The sequence below is a fragment of the Camellia sinensis genome, chromosome 4, assembly GCF_055761805.1.
Source record: "Camellia sinensis isolate YWXY chromosome 4, ASM5576180v1, whole genome shotgun sequence".
Lineage (NCBI taxonomy): Eukaryota > Viridiplantae > Streptophyta > Magnoliopsida > Ericales > Theaceae > Camellia > Camellia sinensis.
Window position 1 is genome coordinate 37,981,367 of NC_138964.1, and position 19,960 is coordinate 38,001,326.

A 19,960-nucleotide genomic window follows, 5' to 3' on the forward strand; every position below is an offset into this window, starting at 1 on the left:
TTAAGATCCTATCTCAACTTCAGGGACTCCAATGGACACGTCCCCATGAATGTCCATCATACAATATTTTAGCCGCTTGAAGAAAATACGAACTCATACCTATGGCATGGTGCATACCTAGGGATGTTTGAGGAAAAAAGGAAAAAAAAAATGGTTTTTCTATTTAAACTGATGGAATCAAATTCTGATGGTAGTTTGGCCATCTTACTCATGCCACACTTGGTACTCATTGTCCTATCATTTACGATGTTGTCATGCAGTCATTTCCCATTTCTTGTCACTCTTCTTCCTTGCAAGATACAGATTTCACGGGAAGCACTTGCGATCGTTCTATTATACTGTTTTGTTGGAGGATAGTTCTACAAATAATATTGATAACATTTTTTTTTTACCGTCTCATGTGTCAATACTTCATTGGTTTAATGAGTTCCACCACTCATCTTTGTTATCAATGCAGTGGTGACACATGACCTGGTAAATAAAATATGGTAAGAAAAATGGTCATTATAATGTTATTGCAGAAGTATCCTCAAACAAAACAATACACATGAGATGGTAAACAAAATATGATAAGAAAATATGGTTATCATAGTATTATTGTACTTCTTCACAGCTAACATAGATTTCATTTTACTTGGAGGCAGAGTTGTAAGAAGAAGAAATCTAGTCTAGTTGCTTGAGATCATTGATACATAAATGAGCTAAGTTAAGTTCCACTGTGAAGTTGGTTGATTTTTTAGTAGAGCTCAAGTATAACTTCATAAGTTTTTGGCAATTGGAGATTTACGTGAAACCATAGAACCAGTTCAATTGAGGACCATACAATTATGCTGAATATTGAATTGGTTTGCAAGTGTGAATGAATTTTATGTCTGTTTTTCTTTATCCAAAGAAATCATGCCATTGACTTCAATCCAAAAAGCCCTACGTGGAATACTTGTTCCTTTTCTTTTCTTTTCTACTTTTTCCCCCTTCTTCAAAGATGCTCGTGAACTTGTTATAGTGTTTGGGTCCAAGATAAACCGTTTTGCAAAATTCTATAAATAAATAAATAAATAAAAGTCTATGCTACACGATAAACTAAGCTACTGCTACATTCAAGAAATTATTGAACCAAGCTCAACAATTTATTTCTTGGCCTGCCTACAAAACTTCTCCCTGCTTGTTCACAACCCTAGTCAGCCTCTCTGGATTTGACAATCGCCATGTCAAAACGTGGGCATGCAAGAAGGCACTTGTGAAAGATGGTCATTGTTTTGAAGCAATAGAACTTGTTATGCCACCAGGGGAATCTTTCTATAATAAATTTAAAAGTCAAGGCAAGAGATTTTAATCTGAAATTCTCTTTTTTATATTGATTGCAATGATTTTCAACCTTTTGCCTTTTTTTTGTTTTGTTTTTTTTTTTTTTTTTTTTTTTTTTTTGGATGTAAAGTAGGAATGCCCACTTAGACGTTTTCAAACTCAATTAAGAACGGTGATGATCTACATTTAAGTATGCTGCTTTACAAGTATACATTTACAAGTCTATGCTGCTTTATTTTATTTAGGGCTTGTTTGGGGTGTCCTAAATAAGTGTACTTTTTGTCTTTTTAGACTAAAAAATTGAGAGAAAAAAAATAGTTTTTTGGAATAAATTTTTGACTTTTTATAAAAAGTTGTGTAATATAATATTAGTTAACATGGTAAAATGACTGTTTTACCCATCCTAACTGACACACAATCTCATGCGTACGTGTCACCGTTGGGAAGCGTGACTGTAGGTCTATGGTGACAATCACTGTGCAACGTATAATTTTTAAATATTTTTTTTCATTTCCTTCAACACTGTGCAACGGTCAAAGCAACTGATTTTTTTTCTTTATTCATAATTTGTCTTATATCATGCTTTTCCTTTTGTCATTAATTTTTTTTTCCGTTGCAGTCAATTTTTTTTTTTTCTTTTCCTTAACATTTTTGTTTTTATTATTTTCCATTTTAAAAGAATGTACTTTTTTAATTCTTTTCCTTTTATCATTATTATTTATTTTATTTCTTTCCTTTTTTATTTTTTTTTTTGCATTCTTTTCCTTTTAACATAATTTTTTTTTTCTTCCTGTAGTCGATACTTGTCCTTTTGACATTATTATTTTTTTTGTTTTCATTTTTTTATTCAATTTTTTTTCCATTCTTTTCGTTATAATTTTTGTTTTCTTTCTTTTCCTTTGTTGTGAATATTTCTTTTTCATTCTTTTCCTTTTTTTTTTCTTTTCCTTTTCACATTTATATTTTATTTTTTATTCTTTTCCTTTTAATATTATTAATTTGGGTTTATTATTTTCCTTTTTTTTTGTCATTTTTTTGTATTCTTTTCTTTTTATGTGTAAATTTTTGTTGATTGTTTTCATTTTTTATTCATTACTTTTTTTTTCTTTTCCTTTTAATTTTTTTTTTTTAAATTCTTTTCTTTTCGCTTTTATTGTTTTCGTTTTAACAAATTTGGTTTCATTCTTTTTTTTATTGCTTTTTTTGTAATTTTTTTTATTCTTTTCCTTTTTTATTATGCCCAGTGTTGTTCTAAGTTGTTCAACCAAGTTTTTTTATTTTATTCTTTTCATTTCGTTTTCAATAGTGTTTTTTGGACATATGTAGCATAAAATTGGATACAAAACTTTATCAACTTCCTGCTGAGAAGTATTACAAATTCAGAAATACAAAACACATTAACAAACCATGATAATAATCTTTTTTGAATCTGAGTTACACACATTATAAATTTAACCAACATTAATGTTTCAATTATTCGTGTTCAGTTGCTGGGCTAGTTGGTACGTAATGTTCGCTCGTACAACTGTCATTGCGGGGTCGGAGTCCCCTTCCTCAATCACATCCGCAACCCGTGCGTATTCATCGTGGTCGGGCATTTCGGGAGCCACGTATTCGGTGCTATTTGCGATAGGAACTGTGACCTCATCAATTTCACTGTTTCGGCGTATGAAGTTATGTAACGCCATCGACGCACACACGAAGATCACTTGATTAGAGAAACTCAACTTCTGAATATTCCGCAATGCCCCCCACCTCGACTTCCATGCACCGAATGTCGGCTCGATACAATTACGCAATGACGAATGTGCCTTATTGAATAGTTCGAACTCATTTTGTGGTCTTCGATTTCGATGAGCATTTTGGTGATACCTATATCCCTTGTATGGGGCTAGGTACCCTGTCTTGTTGCTATAGCCGCTATCCACCAAGTAGTATTTTCCTACAACGAACATTTTTTTACAAACAAGTTCTTTGAGAAAAATAATTTTGCGTCAATTTTTTTTTTTACATGATCTTATCTATTTTTGGTAAGTTCTCAATTACGATAGCAAGTACGAATGTGTAATTTGTCTTATATTATTTTCAGATTATACTACTTTGTTACGTAAGATATACTTTTACCAGGTGCGGGGTGCGGGAAGCGATGTTTAGGTTCGGTTGTCACGTAGTGCAGCACCCTACTGTCGTGCATGCACCCGTCCCAACCGGCTGACACAAACGTGAAGCACAAATCGAAGTCACATACGGCCAGTATGTTCTGTGTTGGGACGCCTTTCCGGCCGTAATACGAAGTGGCGTACTCTTCCGAGACACGAGCCATCACGTGCGTGCCGTCTAGTGCACCGATGCAGTCCTACACATCGCACCATTACGCAGAATATATAAATAAAAATTCATGGTATATGTCGCCACTGTGATATTTAAAATTATGTGAAACAGTCTCACCTTGAATGGCCGGTATCGCCGTTGCGATTGTAATTGTGGGTGGCCCCCCTGTTGCACTTGCTCAGGCGTAAGACTCCTACTATGAACCGCTGTGAACAGTATCATAACTTTCAAAACCTCATGGAAATGCCGTGACAATGTCTCCTTCGAGTGTTGGAACCGTTCTTGCAAATCTTTCATCTTCATTCCCTGTAATGCACAAATGAAAATGGCTACCTTCTCTTCTAGCGGAACGCCATGCTCCCGCTGTGGCAATGTCAATCCGAAACTATGAAGAATGTCGCATAACATCAAGAACACTGGTTTGGACATGCTGACAGCATCTTCAAACCGGCCTTGATGACTGTTAAACAACTCATACATCCATAAACGTCCTGTGAGTATGGATGTATTTCGAGGCACTCTGTGATAATGGTTGTAGTAATATGTAGCTACACTGTTATACGCCTCTAGGAAGTTGTGATCAGTTTCGACCACCATTTCCCGTGCAATTTCATCGATAGCTTCCCGAGCTGCATTACTGGGCACAGTGTAACTAGGACCTGCGTCGTCTGCCATTTTGGAAACCTATAATGCAGAATATACAAAGCCAAGCTAGTTTACCAAAATCTGACTTCGCAAGTACGAGGCTGCCTACCAAGAAAATTATTACGACTTTGGACAATGAAAGAAGCAGATTGGGGCGAGGGTAAGAAAGGAGACAACCACACTGATTTGTGGTGTTCTCTAAAGAAATAAATGATGAGATGAGCAAAGATTGTGGTGAGACCTTTGAAGCTAGCATGTCAACTGATTTGTGGTCTTATATAAAGAAATCAAAGATGAGCATGCGCAAAGATTGTGGTGGGACCTTTAAAACCAAAATTTCAACAAACCAACACAAACGGATTCTCTTCTTTGAAACCAAAAAATTGAGCATGCGTAAGAAAGGATTCTCTTCTTTGAAACCAAGATTGTGGTGGGACCGTTGAAACCAAAATTTCAACAACTTCACGTGGTGTCCATGCAAATTGGGCAACACACAAATTATTGGGGGTTTCAACAAAAAGGGGTTCTCTTCTTTTTGGTAATAGATACCAAATTATTGGTGTATATGAAACTGTGTGCTGGGCCGACAAAACATGTAAGAAAAACAAAAACCAATCCTCACTTGTCATTTTTTCATCACCCAGTTTAATAAAAATGGAGTATTCATTATAATATAAATAAATAGATAAAAACAAAACAACGGTTCAAATATCAATTGAACCCTCTGTCTCTGAAGATGAACAAGACCAACTTCAGGGAAGACGATGACGTTGTTGTTGTGATTGTTGTGTCTATGGATTGTTGTTGTAATTTTTTATTTTTGTTATGAATTTTTTTTTTTTCTATTTCATAGAGTTTTGCTGGAAACGATGCGGGTGGGAGAAATGGAACAAAGAAAACCACTGGGATACTGATCTGCAAATTTTGTTATTGTTTAGTAAAAATGCATTCCTTTATAGCCCATCTGTCCAAAAAATAAAGTACAGCTACTTCAAAAAAATGACACTGATCCTTCTGGGTCTTGGTTGGGCACATTTTTATCTTATGGAAATTTTGGAATCATATTTTGAAAAACAACCTACCATCTTTAATATATTTGTTTTTATGGAGAAGCTTTTCTAATTGAATTTGGTTTTCTGCCATGGAATGTGATATTCATACTTGAGATATTTGTTTAAAGGCACTCTTCATTGCAACCAAAATCCTATATTAAGGGGTTGGAGTAGCATATAAATTGTTTTGAGCATTCATTGATGTCATTTGTGACGAGATAATGGTCCATTGACAATTGTCAGGGAACATTCTTTAGGGTTCCTCTGATAAAGTTGTTCTGTAATGTCCTCTATCACCTTCTAGTTTTACAGACAAGTTCATTATCTAATAAATATTTTGAGGAAGTTTCGGATTAGCATACAATTGTTAGTGTTCATTGATTTCGTTTGTGAAGAGATCCCATTGACCAGGGTACATGCTCTAGGATTTCAATTGTAAAGTTGTTTCTGTATTGTCCATTATGTTGCTTTTTAATTACACAGATGAGTTCGTTCTGTGGTACACATTTTGAGGAAATCATTGGAGACCTATAGTGTGAGCCGACGAAAAAAACAATAACAATGTTCTAAGACGGTTGTATTGGAGGCTTGTGTTACACAGTTGTTTATATGTTTTTTATTTTATTCGCATTATGAGTTTCAATGTCTTCAATTTTTCCACGTATACCATAATTGTTGTTGCATTGTAGTACGCAAATGGAGCAGTCCCAAACGCAGTCGACGCCTTCCAAAGCTTTGCGCAAACGCGGTAGTAAACAGACGCAGCAGCAGTCCACAAACGTGCATAAAGCATCTTGGGACTCTGACACGGTGCGGATTTTTTTGGAACTTGTTATCAAAGAGTTGGACGTTGGTTTCAAGGGGAGCTTCCATACAATGACAATGCATGGATATTGAGCTATAAGCAAGGGCTTTCTGGACCGTACAAATAAGGTGCATGACGTCAAGCAACTGCAGAACAAGTACGCGTTGCTGAAAAATGATTGGCAGTCATGGTCGAAATTGATGGACAGCAGGCATGGGCCAACCAGCATCAGTTACAATGAAGCCACGGGTTTGATACAAGCATCTGACAACTGGTGGGCACATTACGAAAAGGTAACATTTCCATTGAGTTTTACGTACGTCATTTACATGGATACTTAAACCGTTAGTATTGTCAATGCTTAAGCTTATTTTCAATGGCGCATTGTGTAGATTATTACGTACACCCTAGTTTTTTTAGTTGGGTCTAAACATAAATAATTGTGACATTTCGTACTGTGTCTCTAATTTAGCCTTGTGGATGTAGCCCACCACCATAGGAATGTCTAATTCATGTTATTATATGTATATAATAATTTAAGAAATAAAATTAGTACATGAAAATTGATTAGAACCTTAAACTAATAACATTTTGGACTGGGACTAGAGTATTATTTACCACTATCATGGAAATAATATAAAGAAAGAATACATCTTTTCTTTATCCTAATTTTTTTCCCCATTAGATTATTAGCATTATTATTTTTCCATTATGCTTACTTAATTTGATAAATTACAAAATGGTTGATAAATGTGAATGATTCTTTGCTTTTTGGGAGGTCACAAAGAAGAACAAAAACTACTATTATACATCATCCTTTATTGGGACAAAAAAGTTAAGTGTTACTACATCTAGAACCATAGTCTCATATTTCAAACCACTATAATCATCTCTTGCCTTACATGATTATATCTAAGCCATATATTCAACTTACTACTCACTCTCTCCAAAATCCACTGAATTACAAAGTACAACATTTCACTCACAATTTTTCCCCCTCTTTCTAAGTTACTTCTCTAAATTAATAATCTAAACACAATCTTAATACTTGTAAGAAACTTTAGACAAAATACTCGAACGACTCCCTCATAAGGTAGTCTATAAAATAAAATAATAAGTTAATCCGTTGGTTACGAGTTTATGTACCTTAATAAGAAGTTACAATTCATATCTCCTTATCAGCATAGAGGCCTTTCTTTTTGTATTTCTTTGAAAAAATTTTTGACCCGTACGTGTTGTTTGTTTATTACCTTGTATCTCCATTTCAATTTTTTACATAATATTTGTAATGGGGTCTAACTTCTCTGTTAACTGAAGAGAAGATTGAGCCATCTAGTTGGTTCTGTTGAGCCCACTACAGCCTTCAAATTCATAATTCAAACCGTTGCTCCTTTGAATCCGCTGTATGTAAATTATTAATAAAAATATTATTCACCCAATAATAGTACTCATTTTGACCCAATAAAAGGTATGCTTTCGAAAATATATTATTTATTTCTTTAAGACAAACATAATGAAATTATGTGACTGTCTAGTTCAATTTATTTTTTATTTTAATAAGCAATCTACAAATATAAGTCCATAAAATGAACAAAATAGACCATCCAAATAGGTTGGTTATGGGCTACATTATCTATTTCTTTAACACAAACATATTGAAATTATGTGACTACCGAATCAATCTATTTTTTATTTTAATAAATAATCTACAAATAACCGTTATTATGTACGTCATTTACATGGATACATAAGCCTATTTCTTTGCTGCCTGTGTTTGCTCCCCATTATTCTCTGTTTCACTATCTGACATGAAGTTCTTCCGATGGGTTTTTGGTTGTTTTTCCCAGGTTGACAAGAATGCAATCAAGTTCAAAACAAAACCGTTGGAGCACATGGACCTCATGCGAAGGGTGTACGAGGGCGCTACAACAACCGGAAAATATACATGGACACCAGGTGCAGCGTTCGAACTTGTGGCACCCGATGACGGTACTTCGCAGGCGCCTGACGAAGACTGCGAGGACAGCAGCGGACTGCCCCCTTTCCAGCCTGCCGCGCAGCATGAACACACTGTGCAGCACACTGTTGCGCAAGAGGATGGCACACCGGCAACCATGCATGCTGCGTCGTCGGGAATTAACGCTGACGACACACCAACTAGTGGCATGAACAAACGCAAATCGCCAGGCCCAACACACCCACAGCGGAAAAGAGGGCAGAGTGAGGGAGCTTCTCTGTTGGCGAGTAGTATGGAAAACCTTGCATCCTCCGTGAAATTACAACGACGACAAATCCGCGTCTCACATGATTACGCAGATTCGGCACAGCACCTAATTCAGAAGTGTATGACACGATTGTATTCGCTGGAAGGGCTGGATCCGCAAGACCCGCCAGTTCCTTTTGCTCAATCGGTACTTGACAACCCTGCAAATCAAGCCATAATGATGTCGATTCCTACAGACACGGCTGTCACTACTTGGTTGCGAACGAAGAAGTCCCGTGAGCAATGCATTGGTGGCCCATCAGTAGCAAATCCCGAAATGGGTGGTGGCTGGTTCTGAGATTTCCCAGCAAATAATTTGTGTTTCCTTATTAATGTTTGTGTGTTGCTTCTTTATTAATGTTTGGGTGGTGGCTGGTAATGAATATTGACGTAATGTTTCTTATGTAATGTTTGTGTGTTGCCTTTTGTTTTTCTCCCCCTTGGAACAAACAGTTGGGCAAATATCCTTCTTCCCAAAACGATGGCATTGTTGGTCGAATTTTTCGGACATTAACAGTTGATAATATTTGTGTGATGATGTTGATGTTGTAGTATATGCTTGTTGCTGCCAAATAGGTTTATTATCATTTCTTTTTGATGAAACATAAATACAATATCTATAGACCATTTTGGATGAGTTCATTTTTGGTCACTTCAGTGATGGTGATGACAAATACATTCTATCGGCCCTTTTGGATGAGTTCGTTTTTGGTGGTTCAGACCACTTTGTCAATCTCATCCATCTATAATTTGTTAAATTAATAACAAAAATTTTAAAATCAATCAGATATAATTTTATCACACGAGGTGAGATTCACCTTCACCTTTCTTGCTAGAGAGTTGTAAAGTTCATATTAAAATCTATCATATTACAAAGTGAAAAAGTAAAATTTTAAATCTCAGTTAAAATTATTCAAATCAAATACATAATGTAATGGTTTGAAATTGTGAAAACGTAATATTTGAGATCTCAATCAAAATTAATCAAATCAAATATAATATACTGGTTTCAAATCAATTTGAGTAATTTTTTTATTCCTTTTGATTAGGCGAGGAAACAACCTCCATAAACACAAGTCACTAGTTTTGGTAGGAAGTGCACGAAATTAGTTGATTACACATCAGGTTACTTTTTTAAAAAATTAAATTAAAATAACGAAAAGTTTTATACATATTAATAATTAAATTTATAATTTTTAGGGTCGTCCCGAAAGATAAAAACAAGACTTTTAGGGACAATTTTTAAAAGGTTATTAATAAATAGATTTTTTGGGACAAAATAATTTGGTCTAAAAAAATTTTACTTTTTGAGACAAAAAATTTGGTCAAAAAATGGTAATAATTTATCACTAATTTCCAATTTTTGTTGTTAAAAATATAAGGACGATATTCGAACCATTGTTTTGTTTTTATCTATTTATTTATATTATAATGAATACTCCATTTTTATTAAACTGGGTGATGAAAAAATGACAAGTGAGGATTGGTTTTTGTTTTTCTTACATGTTTTGTCAGCCCAGCACACAGTTTCATATACACCAATAATTTGGTATCTATTACCAAAAAGAAGAGAACCCCTTTTTGTTGAAGCCCCCAATAATTTGTGTGTTGCCCAATTTGCATGGACACCACGTGAAGTTGTTGAAATTTTGGTTTCAACGGTCCCACCACAATCTTGGTTTCAAAGAAGAGAATCCTTTCTTACGCATGCTCAATTTTTTGGTTTCAAAGAAGAGAATCCGTTTGTGGTGGTTTGTTGAAATTTTGGTTTCACAGGTCCCACCACAATCTTTGCGCATGCTCATCTTTGATTTCTTTATATAAGACCACAAATCAGTTGACATGTTAGCTTCAAAGGTCTCACCACAATCTTTGCTCATCTCATCATTCATTTCTTTAGAGAACACCACAAATCAGTGTGGTTGTCTCCTTTCTTACCCTCGCCCCAATCTGCTTCTTTCATTGTCCAAAGTCGTAATAATTTTCTTGGTAGGCAGCCTCGTACTTGTGAAGTCAGATTTTGGTCAACCAGCTTGGCTCTGTATATTCTGCGTTATAGGTTTCCAAAATGGCAGACGACGCAGGTCCTACTTACACTGTGCCCAGTAATGCAGCCCGGGAAGCTATCGATGAAATTGCACGAGAAATGGTGGTCGAAACTGATCACAACTTCCTAGAGGCGTATAACAGTGTAGCTACATATTACTATAACCATTATCACAGAGTGCTTCGAAATACATCCATACTTACAGGACGTTTATGGATGTATGAGTTGTTTAACGATCACCAAGGCCGATTTGAAGATGTTGTCAGCATGTCCAAACCAGTGTTCTTGATATTATGCGACATTCTTCATAGTTTCGGATTGACACTGCCACAGCGGGAGCATGGCGTTCCGCTAGAAGAGAAGGTAGCCATTTTCATTTGTGCATTGCAGGGAATGAAGATGAAAGATTTGCAAGAACGGTTCCAACACTCGAAGGAGACATTGTCACGGCATTTCCATGAGATTTTGAAAGTTATGATACCGTTCATAGCGGTTCATAGTAGGAGTCTTACGCCTGAGCAAGTGCAACAAGGGGGCCACCCACAATTACAATCGCAACGGCGATACCGGCCATTCAAGGTGAGACTGTTTCACATAATTTTAAATATCACAGTGGCGACATATACCATGAATTTTTATTTATATATTCTGCGTAATGGTGCGTTGTGTAGGACTGCATCGGTGCACTAGACGGCACGCACGTGATGGCTCGTGTCTCGGAAGAGTACGCCACTTCGTATTACGACCGGAAAGGCGTCCCAACACAGAACATACTGGCCGTATATGACTTCGATTTGTGCTTCACGTTTGTGTCAGCCGGTTGGGACGGGAGCATGCACGACAGTAGGGTGCTGCACTACGTGACAACCGAACCTAAACATCGCTTCCCGCACCCCGCACCTGGTAAAAGTATATCTTACGTAACAAAGTAGTATAATCTGAAAATAATATAAGACAAATTACACATTCGTACTTGCTATCGTAATTGAGAACTTACCAAAAATAGATAATATCATGTAAAAAAAAAAAAATTGACGCAAAATTATTTTTCTCAAAGAACTTGTTTGTAAAAAAATGTTCGTTGTAGGAAAATACTACTTGGTGGATAGCGGCTACAGCAACAAGACAGGGTACCTAGCCCCATACAAGGGATGTAGGTATCACCAAAATGCTCATCGAAATCGAAGACCACAAAATGAGTTCGAACTATTCAATAAGGCACATTCGTCATTGCGTAATTGTATCGAGCCGACATTCGGTGCATGGAAGTCGAGGTGGGGGGCATTGCGGAATATTCAGAAGTTGAGTTTCTCTAATCAAGTGATCTTCGTGTGTGCGTCGATGGCGTTACATAACTTCATACGCCGAAACAGTGAAATTGATGAGGTCACAGTTCCTATCGCAAATAGCACCGAATACGTGGCTCCCGAAATGCCCGACCACGATGAATACGCACGGGTTGTGGATGTGATTGAGGAAGGGGACTCCGACCCCGCAATGACAGTTGTACGAGCGAACATTACGTACCAACTAGCCCAGCAACTGAACACGAATAATTGAAACATTAATGTTGGTTAAATTTATAATGTGTGTAACTCAGATTCAAAAAAGATTATTATCATGGTTTGTTAATGTGTTTTGTATTTCTGAATTTGTAATACTTCTCAGCAGGAAGTTGATAAAGTTTTGTATCCAATTTTATGCTACATATGTCCAAAAAACACTATTGAAAACGAAATGAAAAGAATAAAATAAAAAAACTTGGTTGAACAACTTAGAACAGCACTGGGCATAATAAAAAAGGAAAAGAATAAAAAAAATTACAAAAAAAGCAATAAAAAAAAGAATGAAACCAAATTTGTTAAAACGAAAACAATAAAAGCGAAAAGAAAAGAATTTAAAAAAAATTAAAAGGAAAAGAAAACAAAAGTAATGAATAAAAATGAAAACAATCAACAAAAATTTACACATAAAAAGAAAAGAATACAAAAAAATGACAAAAAAAGGAAAATAATAAACCCAAATTAATAATATTAAAAGGAAAAGAATAAAAAATAAAATATAAATGTGAAAAGGAGAAGAAAAAAAAAAGGAAAAGAATGAAAAAGAAATATTCACAACAAAGGAAAAGAAAGAAAACAAAAATTATAACGAAAAGAATGGAAAAAAAAAAATTGAATAAAAAAATGAAAACAAAAAAAAATAATAATGTTAAAAGGACAAGTACCGACTACAGGAAGAAAAAAAAATTATGTTAAAAGGAAAAGAATGCAAAAAAAAAAAAAATGAATAAAAAAGGAAAGAAATAAAATAAATAATAATGATAAAAGGAAAAGAATTAAAAAAATACATTCTTTTAAAATGGAAAATAATAAAAAAAAAATGTTAAGGAAAAGAAAAAAAAAAATTTTGACTGCAACGGAAAAAAAAATTAATGACAAAAGGAAAAGCATGATATAAGACAAATTATGAATAAAGAAAAAAAATCAGTTGCTTTGACCGTTGCACAGTGTTGAAGGAAATGAAAAAAAATATTTAAAAATTATACGTTACATAGTGATTGTCACCACAGACCTACAGTCACGCTTCCCAACGGTGACACGTACGCATGAGATTGTGTGTCAGTTAGGATGGGTAAAACAGTCATTTTACCATGTTAACTAATATTATATTACACAACTTTTTATAAAAAGTCAAAAATTTATTCCAAACAACTATCTTTTTTCTCTCAATTTTTTAGTCTAAAAAGACAAAAAGTACACTTATTTAGGACACCCCAAACAAGTCCTTACTCTTATTGTATTTTTTATTTTTTTATAATCAAGAACCCATCCTAGGCAAGGCCCTTTAGACTCACGTTAGGAAGGTAAAGTTAAGGTTCAAAGGCCACCTTCTAAGCCAATGAACCGGGCAGATTGGAGGGGATTTGAACCCTCATCAGTAACATGGGAAGCATACCCATTTTCAAAGTTCTATTGGACTTTATTCTTGATACTCAATCACTGAAGTTAACAAAATAGAGATTCATCCCAACAATTTGGTGTTGGGTATTGAATTTTAAGGAGAAGACGAATTTGAGGTTTGAACCCACTCAGTCTAGAAGTGACTTACTGAACAATCCAAAATAGTCCGCAGCACCAAGTGGTTTGTCACACAGTTCTTCAAAAGGAAAATATGCACATCCGTTAGCACCCAGAGGAACCTGAACAGTGGAAGAAAAATAAAATAAAACTGCTCTCCCTGTCTTATGACTTGATAAACTGAGGGTGATGTAGAATGGGCACACACCAATTGTTGGTGAAGATTTTATTTATAATTTTACAAATTGTAATATTTATGTTTATTTATTTTTTCTGCTTTAGGTTCATTAGAAATTTTCTTAATATTTAGTATTCCATTTTTGAAGGGTGGGCCTGGCATAGCAGTAAAGCTATCCATTGGTGACCTGGTGTTCACAGTTTCGAGTTAGAGAAACAGCCTCTCTACTTGCGGGGTAAGACTGCGTACATCAACCCTTCCCTAGACCCCGCTTACGCGGAAGCTTCGTGCACTCGGTACGCCCTTTTTTATTTAGTATTCTATTTTTACTAGGTATTCAGTTTCCTTTTTCTATTAGGGTTAAGTTTCCAAATGATATTAATAGTCAGTTTCCTATTTTAAATTAGGCCTTCTAGCCTAAAAATATTAATTCATTGCATTGTAATAGTTAGCTTTGGATTATTGATATTAAGTATTTAAAGTTGTGGCCATTTGTGTTAGGATTGTGACCCCCTTCTTCCTCCCCCTTCTTCCTCTCCCTTCTCTATTTTCTGTAGTGTACTACATCAGAGGGATTTATATCAAATACCTGTAATGTCCTCCCCATAACAACTTCCACCTGCTGTGGATGTGCTGTGTGTTCCCCAACTAAATGTTGAAACTTTTGCTTAAGAAGGCCAGTTAACTCTTTCCCAACAAAGTAGAAACCTTGCTCAGCCTAAAGTTCAAGTGAAATATAACGAGAAGAATTTATATGAGAAGAAATTACAAGGTGAAAATGCAAACATGATGTTTTAACGAGTAAAAAAAAAAAAAAAAAAAGAAGAGAGTTAATAATGTTACCGAAGTCATTTTCCGGTAATCTGTTGATGATCCAATCTCATGAACTACACATCTTTCCTACATCAAAATAAATTTCCAATCTTAACTAAATAAAAAGTAAAATAAAAAAATTCAACATAGACGTGGTCAATGAGGCCTTAAGTTTCTCATCCATAGGCATACCTTCATCGTGGAAATGAATGGTAGAAAAAGATCTCTGTGCAATCCGCCTTCATAAAGGTTGTCTGGAGCACGATTTGAAATAGCAACAAGAATCTATACTTGCAGACATATACAAGTTTTATTTCTCAGTCAAAAATCCACATGTCGAATGCATAGAGCCTTGAGGGCTGAGAACATAGAAAAATTAGTAGATCAAACTACTTACCAAGCCATTGCTGAATAAATGTCCAAATAAACGGTTTAATATCAATGCATCAGCAACATCAGTCACCTATGAAAAAAAAATAGAAAAATGGAACTTAACAACAGGAACACAGAGTAAAAGGCTAGTAGTACCATCCATGATGATAAAATACGTAAATGATGCTGCTATTTTCAACTTCCGACATACCATAAATTCGTCCAGGCATAACAAAATTGATTCATCAGATATCTCCCCTGCTACAACTTCAAGGGGATCCAGCACACCCTTATGCTTCTGCAATTATACAATACTATAGCATTAAATTTATACTTCAGTACACACCACCTATTTCCAAGTAAAGTCGCCAAGAAGAAGATGAAAATTGGTCCAAAAGAAGATATTTTCAACTAAATTTGAAAGTATTTTTCAGGAGCCATAGTCCATGAACTTAAGATTTAGCTATCTTGACCACCGATTCAGTGAAATGAACGGCCAGAGAAGAAGATCATATATCCAAGATTTTTGTCGTATGACATTTAGCTAGCAACTCATCTCGGAGACGCTCACTGGCTCATTAAAAACTCTGACCTAATTGTTAGTACTAGTGTCAATATCTTGTGCGAATGACAAGCGGCAAACAAAACAGTCAATTTGTAACAAACTTTCTATCTAGTTGGCATTTAGAAGAAATATAGATAATTCTTACTTGCAAGCGGCTGTGGACATCCAACATGAAATCATGAAAATGAATCCTCTTTTTCCTCCAGCTGCTAGGCCTGAAAGTATAAATACAAATTACAAGGAAAAAAAACAGTGAATAATAATTGCTTAGTATTCCCTCGGCATTATGCTTATGATTTGCAATTGATGGGTAGCTCATGTTCTCATATTCAAGTCAATTTTAAGGTCACCTATAAGGCAAATTAATTATGCACATCAAACATACAATTGATCAAAAAACAAGTCCATCAGCATGGTTTTTCCTGTGCCTACTCCATAGAGATAGAGTCCTTTCACAGGTGAGTATGAAGACTGTGGAATGAAACGGGACCACAACCACCTACTCCTAAAAATGAAAGAAACAGTGGATCAATGACAATGAAGTTATAAACTCTATTAAAAATTGACAACTCCAGTTCATAAAATATATATATATATATAGTAAAACGCAAACAAGAAGATCATGATCTGCCTTATTAGCAAGTGATTCAGGAATCAGGAAACCAAATGAACAATTACCTGCCAGCTTTCTCAGAAGCCGCATACCGATCTAACAGGCACACTTCAGCTGAATTGGCAAGTTCATCATAGAGTCTCTGAAGTTCTCTTATGGTGCCTACCTACACAATCACTGTCAGTATATCCTCGGCAAAGTTTTCCAAGGTGAATGCGTAACCCAATGCATTTTAACCCCTCATGAAGCAAGGTGTATGTTTCAAGGCATCAAGGCGTAAGCATTTTTTAATTTTAAATTTTTATATAGTACATGTAGAAAATATTTTACAATAGTAAAAAAAAATGTTAAAAATTAAATATAAAGGTGTGAATACATTTTTCTTCAATACATTGAACATTTCACTATAAATAAAGAAGCTTGCCCTCATCGAAAAAACATTCTTAGTTTTAGTTATCAAGCTTCTCAATTAAGCCTTAGTTAGCTTTGTGTTTTTTTTTTTTTTTATTGGTCATGTAATTGATTTTTTTCCAATGGAATATAATTACAAAAGAGGTTTTTATGTTTAAACCATATATTAGACTAAGTTAACAATAGCCCCAAACAAGTTCTCCTTATACGTACTCCTCACATGCTTATGAGTAAAAGGCATACCAGGCGTATGTGAAGTGCACGCCTCAAACTGTGATGCACAAGCCTTTGGGGAGTGTAGCCTATACATGACTCGATGCGACCTTCATAACACTTCTAAAAACTTTTTGATTCTCAAATAAAGGAAAACCAAACAAATTAGATAATACATATGGGTTAATAAATCACTCTCACAATTTAGAAATCTTCTGCATAACAATTTAAAAGTACTTTTTCACATCCAAGAACCAAAATTGCATTAATTCTAGGTCTTAAAAGCAAATCAAATGATACCTAGCAAATAGCACATTAATTCTAACAACTACCCCACCAACAACAAAACTAATTAATGCTAACAAACACAAGCCATGTAAGGGAGTGACAGCATGAATTTTCAAACATTTACAAACCAAGGAAAATTCTGATCGAAGATGAGAAACTTAACCTTCTGGGCTGGAGAAAATTCGGAAAAGACATACAAACTACTAGCTTTTCCTTTGAAACTTATAATCAAACATGAAGAGTGAATTGATTGCAATACCTGACAATTATCCCCATCCACAAGATCACCCGCTTCAATTCTACGCTCATACTCAATCAGAGGCCCTGCTTTGCTTACTTCTACAATCAAATCAAATTAAAACCCAAATCGAAATGTGAACATCATGCTAAAGATTATTTAACAAAATTGAAAAGGATAAAAAGGCAACCTCCATTAGCTACTTTAGCAGCATCAGCAAACAGAGCTCTTGAGATCATATATGGATATGAATATCTACAAATTTCACCATTGTAGGAGAATCTGTAGACAGAGCAAGTACTAGCCAAATAATTTTGTTTTCTTGATAACCCACTTCAGATAGTATATCCTCGACGCCAAAAAACTGATTGAAATTGTCGAACAGATCGAACAATTGTTCTCATCTTCAATCAGAACGAACCAATCCTCCAATGATGAAGTGCTTCAGGAGTAATTCACAAGAACCGAAATGCAAAAGGTTCTGAAACAAATAGGACTAAAATATTATATTTTGTTATCATATTGGTAGAATAGAATATATTCTCACAACTATACACAATTATTAACCCTTTAGACAGTTATGCAACTCAGAAAAGAACTGCTAAAAAGTAATATCACACTGAAAAAGTGACAAATGTTAAAAAATAAATAAATGTAAAACAGGGGATAGATAAGAATAAAAAATTACATAAGAAAAACAAGTTAAATGTGAGCATTCACGTCACCAAAGAAGACATATATATATATATATGATTTAAAAAAAAAAAAAAAAAAAAAAAACCTAGATTATAGTAATCTAACTTCAAGATTACAAAAACCCAATTGGAATTTCGAAAAATAACACACACATACACAAAATATCAAAGAATGATTATTGATTTTATTTACTGTTTCTAATCAAAAGTAAAACCAATATTTTTCACCAGAAAATAAAGTATTCTTAAAGAACTAATGAAATTTACAGTAATAAAGGAATTGAGAGAAATGAACGTACAGATCTTTGCCTTAGCCGAATTAGGAGAAGAATCCTAAAAAATTGAAACACCCAGAACTGTGTTGAACTAAAAAAAAAATAAAAAACTGATCTTTCACAGATTGAACAATCCTATACCTATGAATGAATGAATTTATTGTAGAGACATGGCTATATATATTTATGTATATGTATGCAATGGATTTGGAAGCAACAAAAACAGAGAAACCTAAATCTCGGGAAGTGACTCGATCAAAGAGGAGAGAATGTGTGAGAGAGAGAGAGAGAGTGGCGTGGGGAGTCCTCTATCTCTATTTCCGTATTTTCTTCTTTTCTTTTTGTCTTTTGTATTTAGGAAGAGCTTATAAAAAAATAATAAAATAAAATAAAATAAGTATGTATAAAAAAAGTATGTCTTGTATGATGCAATAGTTTGGCTAACAAGCCGACTAGTTGGTTATAGAAATAGTTATTGAACTGTTTTTTCTCTTTAATGTTGTTTTTTTGTCTGGGAATTTGATAAGAAATTTAGAAAGAAAAATAATAAAAAAAATAAGTAAAATATAAATAAAATATATTTATATTTTATCTAATTTTACATATATTTTTTTTTTCTCTTTCTTTTTTTAAATTTCTCTCTAAATTTTATAACCAAGCATAGTATAAAAAAAATTAATTTAAAAAAAATCCAAAACAGTTTTATAATATGAAAAGGGACACTAGAATATATTTTAATTGTTAAGGTCACCTAGTTCAATTTTTACAAAAAATTCATGTGAGTAAATTTTTTAGCGAAGATCAACCGTACTGATAGTTTTGTAGTGTAAATTGTAGTGCTTTTAGTGAGAGCGCCACACGTCAAAATGAAAGGAATGGAAGGTAGAGATTGTGGCCTTATTTGGTTTGTGTTTTTTTAAAATTTTTAGAAAAAATTTTTTACAAATAAGTTTTTAAAAGTAATCAAATTAAACAAATTTTTATAAAAAAATTTTTCAAAACTTGTTTGGTTTACAAGTTTTCCAAATAAATCTCTCTCTCATACACATCAAATCAATCACTTTTTCTAAAACTCTCTCTCAAAATAATTTCTCAAAACATCTTTTGAAAAAAACCAAACCAAACAACTTTTCATACTTTTTATCTCTAAAACTCATCTCTCAAACTTAAACCAAACATACCCTGTGTCTTACCAATCCACGTCGTTTTAGATTTTTTTATTTTTATTTTTTTATTCAAAAAAAATTAACTCATCATCCAAGCTACATACGGAATGGGAGCTAACATTTTTAATCAATACACATTAAACAATTAGTTTGAATAAGTAGTGGAAGTATCAGGTACGAGAGCTAATGTTGTAGATCTAAAATTGATTGAAAAGTTATTTCAAAATAATCAACTCATTGTTCTAAATATTATAAATGGATTCAAGAAATCTAAATTCTTGGATAACTTATCATATTTTCACATACTACGTTTTCATTTAGACCCTTTTCGGGAACTCCTATATCCATCTACGGCCTATCCTAAGGACTTACATTCGATGTGGGACGAAAAGTGGGTGGCTACTAGTGTTTTACTTTTAAACAATTAGTTTGTAAACAATTCATCTGTAAAAAAATATTTTCAAGTCTAATTAGTTTGTATTTATTTCAATTAATTCTATTTTCAAGTCTAATTAGTTTGGTGTCGTTTGGTAACACTTACATTTTGACGTTTCGTACTCAAAGTGATAAAACGTGTCTCAATTCCCGGTCGCCGACATTCCGGA

The 19,960-nt window shown here is 34.1% G+C and overlaps 2 protein-coding genes and 1 long non-coding RNA gene across 24 annotated transcripts; 2 read left to right on the forward strand and 1 right to left on the reverse strand.

Moving 5' to 3' along the window:
- Positions 1-286: 286 nt before the first annotated feature.
- Positions 287-18,530, reverse strand: LOC114322593 (uncharacterized). 22 transcript variants are annotated; one of them, XM_082924614.1, is made up of 15 exons: positions 18,331-18,513; positions 17,410-17,700; positions 17,241-17,320; positions 16,724-16,813; positions 16,135-16,235; positions 15,842-15,961; positions 15,602-15,671; positions 15,103-15,189; positions 14,917-14,982; positions 14,712-14,804; positions 14,550-14,606; positions 14,296-14,424; positions 3,754-4,320; positions 3,430-3,661; positions 2,629-3,247 (listed from the first exon to the last, which is right to left on the reverse strand). In XM_082924614.1, exons 2-15 carry the CDS (start codon positions 17,456-17,458, stop codon positions 2,775-2,777), a joined length of 2,214 nt encoding a protein of 737 aa, XP_082780740.1. In that variant the 5' UTR covers positions 17,459-17,700; positions 18,331-18,513; the 3' UTR covers positions 2,629-2,774. The 22 variants fall into 22 exon arrangements, with proteins under 22 accessions (XP_082780762.1, XP_082780740.1, XP_082780741.1 ...); XM_082924615.1 differs by having other exon boundaries at positions 18,422-18,511; XM_082924623.1 differs by having other exon boundaries at positions 3,754-3,942; positions 18,214-18,511.
- LOC114317574 (uncharacterized) lies at positions 4,320-10,511 on the forward strand. The gene is made up of 2 exons (XM_028264331.2): positions 4,320-6,431; positions 7,986-10,511. The coding sequence occupies exons 1-2, from the start codon at positions 6,339-6,341 to the stop codon at positions 8,697-8,699; spliced, it is 807 nt and encodes a 268-aa protein (XP_028120132.2). The 5' UTR covers positions 4,320-6,338; the 3' UTR covers positions 8,700-10,511.
- On the forward strand, positions 11,214-12,154 carry LOC145824571 (uncharacterized). Its single transcript, XR_014366345.1, has 2 exons — positions 11,214-11,351; positions 11,536-12,154. It is a non-coding gene; the product is annotated as an uncharacterized LOC145824571 (long non-coding RNA).
- Positions 18,531-19,960: the final 1,430 nt, after the last annotated feature.